General features: G+C 38.3%; 1 protein-coding gene across 2 annotated transcripts in view; it reads left to right on the top strand.

Annotated features, from left to right (window-relative positions):
* The first annotated feature begins 357 nt into the window (after nucleotides 1–357).
* Nucleotides 358–7,487, top strand: part of LOC133533104 (uncharacterized) — a 38,805-nt gene continuing 31,675 nt past the window's right edge. The window contains exons 1-2 of one of the 2 annotated variants that reach the window (XM_061872057.1): nucleotides 358–1,725; nucleotides 5,213–5,421. In XM_061872057.1, the coding sequence (XP_061728041.1) occupies nucleotides 1,724–1,725; nucleotides 5,213–5,421 (211 nt within the window). In that variant the 5' untranslated portion in view covers nucleotides 358–1,723. The remainder of the gene's footprint in view (nucleotides 1,726–5,212; nucleotides 5,422–7,487) is intronic. The other variant, XM_061872058.1, reaches the window with a different exon arrangement.

The following is a 7,487-nucleotide window of genomic DNA, read 5'->3' as shown; positions in this document are numbered from 1 at the left end:
ACTGCAACTTGTATGGGAACTGCACGTCGACGTTGCAGTTGGAGTGCAGTCGGCATGCAGTTTCCATACAAATTGCAGTCGAGTTGCAGTCCGTCTGTACCGGCCCTTAATTTTTTTTATGAAATCTCTTTTACGCTCCTAATTTTCATAATAATACAAAATTCGAAAAAAGTGAAACGTAGGGGCATAGCTATGGTTAATTAATATATACATCAAATTATGTAAAAATGATTTCCAAAATAACAATATCCTAATATCCTCTTTACAATACATTGCGTCCTAACTTTAAAGTGTACTAAATATCAAAACACAAGTTATTTAGAAGTACAGCCTGTTTAAATTTTTTGCTCCCTTCACAGGCCACACCCCGGTATATGTATGTAGATACATCTTCATGATCTGATCTGGGATCTGTTTGGTAAACAGATCTGTCAATGGCTAGGATATAAAAAGGAATATAAGTTAAGTCCGTCTAAGTTAACTTTGCACCGATTTTAATACAACAAAGTGACGAAGTGTCTTAACAACGTCATATTTTACAGAAAGGGTCTAGCAGGCTACGGAAGGAGAAGTGGCCCCTGTGACGAATATCGGATTTTTATAATGTCATTTGTTGGCTATCTTATAATATAGAAACACCTTAACTTTCAGCCCCCTATCTTGAACCGTCACCGAGATAATGTCAAAAACGTCATTTTATGGACACATTTTGCAAAGGCTTTTTTCTCCTGAACTATATAAGGTAGAGCAATCAAACCAAATCATAGCTACAGAGAATGAGTAGGAGTATAACTCAGATTTTTTTTAAATATTTAATTCCCTGAAAAAATAACGATTAAAATGTCAGAGATTTTTTTGATAGCTCTTTTCAACAAGTATTTGTAAAGGTACACCTTCAACTTCAACTTTTATTCAGCAAATAGGCCACAAGGGCACTTTTACACGTCAACATGGAATTTACATACAAGCAAAAACCCCCACTTTACGAGTAGGGGAGGTACCCTAAAAAAAATTAAATTTTTAGATTTTATTGTACGACTTTGTCGGCTTTATTGATTTATATATCCATGCCAAATTTCAGCTTTCTAGCACTAACGACCACGGAGCAAAGCCTCGGACAGACAGACGGACAGACGGACATGGCGAAACTATAAGGGTTCCTAGTTGACTACGGAACCCTAAAAAAGATCATTAACATATCCTTAGAGATGTAAAGGGTCTCCAAGGATTGAAGTCAAAGCATATATACATAATTAAAAGACATTAAATTACTCAGTGCTGTGTTATTTCTGTTCCTGTCGGTGCGAGGGTGCGGGGTGTTAGGGTCGCCAACGCGCATGTAACACCCCTGGAGCTACAGGAGTACATAGGCTACGGAGACTACTTAGTGCTTACCACCCGGCGGGCCGTTTGCTTGTTTGGCACCGACGTGGTATAAAAAAATGGTTTGCATATTAAAAAAACTAATTAATAGTATAGGACATTATTATACATATTGACTAAGTCCCACAGTAAGCTCAATAAGGCTTGTATTGAGGGTACTTAGACAACGATATATATAATATATAAATGTGTATATTTTCCTTTTGAACCCTAATTATCCTTAGATATTGAACATGTAGTGCACATATTGTTAATATTATTAATAGTAAACATATTGTTAATATTATTTAGTATTTAAAGAATTATGTGAAAAGGTGTACAAGTACCATATAATTATATCATGTGAGTACCTATTGATTTACGTTTTTTTTGGATTATTCTGAATAATTAATGTCTTTGATACTTACTAAAATACTTTATTGACAAGAGAAGAGAAGATTAATAAAAAAAAATTATATAAGTAATACAATTAACTAAACTAAAACTACTATATAAAACTAAAAATCTAAATCTAAAATGGGCCCCCGTGGCAAGGTACCGAGGATGCTGGCAGCATTTCCTCGCTGGATCGCTATGCTCAAGCGTTGGGCGAGGAAGCTGCCAGCTCTCTTATCCCCGGTACCATCCACCAGCCGTTTCGCCAATTGCCGGTATAGGCCCTGCGCTGCGGGGCCCCACGGACCAAGACTCTCGACTCCAAATGCAACAAAGTTGTAGTCTGTCTTATGTCTTTGATTAAATCATTTTGAAATAATGTTTTATTATACATAGGTATACTATACAGTGTTTATTTTGTTACCTGCAATAATATATAGGTCATACTGAGCGACTTCTACTATGGGACCAACCCCGAAGTCGCAAGAAAAAACCGGGCAAGTTTGAGTCGGACTCGCGCACGAAGGGTTCCGTACCATTATTTATAAAAACCGGCCAAGAGCATGTCGGGCCACGCTCAGTGTAGGGTTCCGTAGTTACTCTTCCGTCACAATAAGCTAAACTGGAGCTTAAAGTATAGTAAATTGTTAACCAAGGGATGAAACGGTACCTTTCACCCGAGGTAAACAAATAGGCAAATTTGCATAATCAGTACCTAATTAAAGTAAGTCTTTTTACTATGAAGGGAAAACTTTTTGCGATAACTCAAAAACAGCTAAACTGATCATGTCCGCTATAGTTTTCATTTAATGTCTTTCTTCCTTTCCACGATTTTTTTCATATTTTTTGAACCTATGGTTCAAAAGTTAGAGGAGGGGGGACACATTTTTTTTTTTCTTTCGGAGCGATTATCTCCGAATATATTCACTTTATCAAAAAATGTTTCTTGAAAACCCTTATTCGTTTTGAAAGACCTTTCCAACGATACCCCACACTCTAGAGCTACCCTAAAAAAAATATATACAGGATGATTCAGGAGACGTGAGCAGGATCAAGCCTGTCTATTAAGTAAGTTATGAGCAACTGTTTTGTACTAGTATGTGTGAGATTCACGTTAATTTAATTTTTACTGTTTAAAAAAAAAGTTTTATTTTATTTACGACAATTATGGTCACCCTCTTTGTTTTATCCATAACAAGTGACAAATTGAATGTCATCGGAATCTGGTTACTTTTGAAAAATCGTATCTCACTCAGTTGTGACATTTTTTCTTCATAATCAAAGTGCTGTCATGACGGTTAAAGAGGTTTTATCTTTGTTAATTAAGTGCTGTAGGGTGTCCATGATTGTAGATAATAAAATTTGTCCTTATCACAAAGTTAAGTAACAGATAAACAGCGTGATTGTTTTGCTTAAATATGATGGTGAACGATTCAGTATCATTTACTTATTGTGTAGGCTTAGTCCTGCTCACGTCTCATGAATCACCCTGTATATATTTTATTGTACGACTTTGTCGGCTTTATTGATTTATATATCCATGCCAAATTTCAGTTTTCTAGCACAAACGACCACGGAGCAAAGCCTCGGACAGACAGACAGACAGACAGACGGACATGGCGAAACTATAAGGGTTCCTAGTTGACTACGGAACCCTAAAAAAGGCAAAAGAAATATGTTTGTTGTATGAGCCCCCCTTAAATATTTATTTTATTCTGTTTTTTTAGTATTTGTTGTTATAGCGGCAACAGAAATACATCATCTGTGAAAATTTTAACTGTCTAGCTATCACGGTTCATGAGATACAGCCTGGTGACAGACGGAGACGGACGGACAGCGAAGTCTCAGTAATAGGGTCCCGTTTGACCCTTTGGGTACGGAACTCTAAAAATGACCTTTTTCATACATTTTGGCTGTCTGATCTTGACATTGTCTATGGGAGATTATTTTTTTTTTCGCTATTACGGGGTTAATTTCTTAGTAAAAGTTGCTCAGTATGACCTATATAAACAGCCCGGTCCAGACACATCGCTACATACAAGTTTCTATGTATGATGGGTGTTAAACCGTCACTGTGTGTAGACTGTCATAGAAATAGAATAGAAATAGAAATAGAAATATATTTATTTGCGTGAAATGTGGTACAACAAATTAGATGGTAACATTTTCTATACGTTCAGCACATCTCGCCGACAACATGGGTATGCAAAATCTTTACTTAAATCTAAATATTATTTACATAATTTACATTACATTACATTTAATCATAATATTTGAACGACTGCTTGACTACATAATCATACCTCCATATACACAAATCACAATTATTACAATGGCCTCAAATAATCAAAATTTATTATTAAATTACAAACGTCATTTAAATAATTATATAATAACAATAAAATTCATAATAAATGTTAAAATAAATGTCTACTTACGTCAAATTAGATTAAATACCAAAAAAATCATTAATTGAATAAAAACATTTTTCTAATAACCATTTATACAATTTAATAATAAAAGGTTTGAGAGCAAGTTGAGTTAAGTCATTAGGCAAATTATTGTAGATTTTTATTGCCATTGGATAAGAGTTTTTACTGTCAGGAGCCTGATGACTTATTGTCTCACTTGTTGTTGGATTGCGTCCGGAATTCGGACTTGAGAAAAATATTTTTTGGTAGTTTGGATTCCATGCACAATGGACGGATCAATTGTTGTTTTTTTTTATACTACGTCGGTGGCAAACAAGCATACGGCCCGCCTGATGGTAAGCAGTCTCCTTAGCCTATGTACGCCTGCAACTCCAGAGGAGTTACATGCGCGTTGCCGACCCTAAACCCGCCCCCCTCGTTGAGCTCTTGCAACCTTACTCACCGGCAGGAACACAACACTATGAGAAGGGTGGTGGTCACTGTGGTTGCACGACTTGCACGTTACAGGCAACCAAGACTTCAACCAGTCCTAAGCTCACCTTAATTTAGATCAGATTAAATTAGATCAGATTTAATCTTATATCTATGGATTTAAGATATTTTTAATGATATGGACTGTTGTCTTCAATAAAGCGCTGTTTTATTTTCCAACCGCCTCAGTAACACAGTAAAACTATAATAGAAGATTGTGTATTAAGGGCGGTAAACAGAACTTACGAACGAGTGCGAATTAAAGCTCGAAGCCGAAGACGAGGGCTTAATTAACACGAGTTCGTTCCTGTACAGCCCGTGGCACACACAGTGTTTATTCAAAATTAAAAAAAAGGGACATTAATAAAACTGCTGCCTCGTAACAGTCAACAACAATTAGCTTAGCACCTTTGCATGCAAACTTCTATGCAGGGGGGTACCTCTTCTCTGCAGCTGACTGTACATTACAGTTATGAAATGTAGGGTTTATGGACCGTATCGCCTTCGTGCAATAACACATTACGAGCAAGTGTGATGAAAATATAATATAGGTACCTACTACACTTTTTGGTGGGTACCTTTCTATTCACAGGTGGCGCCCTTTTCCACTTTTTCAACCCCACCCCCCATGATATCTTATGCCAACCGTATGGTGTAACATACACAGATGCAGATTACAGAGTGAAAGTATCTTTTCGCCCGAAAAACTTTCCAACTAAGCACTTAGACAGCGAAATAGTCACGTATTGTAGAGGTGAAGGTAAGTTCCCTTTAGTTTTTATTGGTGGCGCCCGCCGAGCCCATTTTTTTTGCAATTTTTTTTATCAGCAGAAATTTTAATACAATTTGGTAAGTTTGAAGAGCACCTTATTCTGAGTGGAATAAATATGAAACACTCAATTTGGTATGTATATTTCCGTTCTTAAAATACCATACGTAATAGTAGCTCAGAGGAACATTTTGTAGGACATATAGTAAAATTGCACTTATATTGTACAAAATAGGGACCTCTATACATATATCCACAAAATTTTATCGAATTCTAACTAACAAAAACTACAAAACATGTCTGTCCGTTTGTTTGTCTGTGGCATCGTAGCTCTCAAACGGATAGACTGATTTCGATGCGTAATATTTTACGTGAAAGCGAGTTTCCTTGCAGTGGTTCTCAAACATAGCTAATGTTTCATAAAAATCGATCTAGCAGTTTGAAGAGTATCAACTTTTTCCAAAATGGTGTAAGGCTTTTTTGACATAACGCACTATGATATTTGAAAACGTCTATAAATGTATACTTACGTAGTTAACAATTTTGGCTTGTCACGTAATTTTTTTGGTAGTTGTGTCTCCGCGAAAAGTGCCAAAAATAGAAGCGAAAAAAATATTAGTTCTTTTTCCTCTAAGAGGTCTGTAAAAATATGCAATATTATATAAACCACGTTCTATCCTCTTCAATTATGAATTTATTTGATTTCACTCGCATGCTTGGTTTAACTAAAATAATTTTTTTAAATTTAACTTGATTTTTTAACATTATTGTGAATAAATCTGAAACAAAAGAAGATCGAAGCCTGATATTAGGCATAAAGTGTTCTTAGGTCCTACCACTACTCTGCCTAAAAGTATTTTTTTTTTTTTTTTATACCACGACGGTGACAAGCAAGCATACGGCCCGCCTGATGGTAAGCAGTCACCGTAGCCTATGGACGCCTGCAACTCCAGAGGTGTTACATGCGCGTTGCCGACCCTTTAAAAATCTGTACACTCCTTTTTTGAAGAACCTCATACTGTAGACCCTCGGGAAAACCTCGGCAGGTAGCTCATTCCACAACCGGAGCGTGCGCGGGAGGAAGTTCCTCTTAAACCGCACAGTGCGTGACCATTTAGGTTCTAGGGTGTGAGGATGAACACCCTGCCGACGGCGGGCGGTGCGGTGATAGAAAGTAGCCGTGGGCATCATGTCAAACAATTCTTCAGAGCACAGCCCATTGTACAAGCGGTAGAACACACATAAGGAGGCAAAGTCTCTCCTTAGACTTAAAGGTTCAATACCGCTTGTGAGTTTGGGATCGTCGACGATTCTTACAGCACGTCTTTGAACTGAGTCGAAGGGCCCAAGCTGGCATCCAGGTGCTCCTGCCCAAAGGTGACAGCAATACTCCATATGGGGTCTTACTTGCGATTTATAAAGTAGCAGTCTTTGCCCTGGAGTAAAGTATCGCTTTGCTTTATTGAGCACACCGAGTTTTTTAGATGCCAGCGCAGCCTTCCCTGCCAGATGACTACGGAATTGGACGTCACTGGAGATGTCGACACCGAGGATCCCAATACTCCCTGACATGGTAAGGGCTGTGCCTTGGAACTGTGGGACCACAGTAAATGGGGTTTTCTTAGCGGTAAACGCGCAAACTTGTGTCTTTGTGGGGTTGAACCGGACTAAATTATCTCGACCCCACACCGAAACTCTGGATAGAGTGCTCTCAATATCCGACACAAGGTTTTCACGGCTCTCCAGCACCTCAGAACGAGGGATGTTAGCGCGGCCTGTGTAAAAGGCATCCCCAGTGCTATCGTCCGCATAGCAATGAATATCGCCGATAGACAACATGTCATTGATGTGCAGCAGAAACAGCGTTGGGGATAGCACGGAACCTTGCGGAACGCCAGCGTTAATGTCCATGCTATCAGAGCAGCTTCCGTCTACTACGGCTCGTATGCGTCTGCCGGACAAAAAGCTAGCGATCCACTCGCTTAGACCCTCCGGCAGTCCATATGATGGTAACTTCGACAAGAGACCCGATGCCAGACCCGATCGAACGCCTTCGC

Source organism: Cydia pomonella, chromosome 28, assembly GCF_033807575.1.
Source record: "Cydia pomonella isolate Wapato2018A chromosome 28, ilCydPomo1, whole genome shotgun sequence".
NCBI lineage: Eukaryota > Metazoa > Arthropoda > Insecta > Lepidoptera > Tortricidae > Cydia > Cydia pomonella.
The sequence above is the reverse complement of the archived record's forward strand: the minus strand, read 5'-3'. Positions and strand labels throughout refer to the sequence as shown.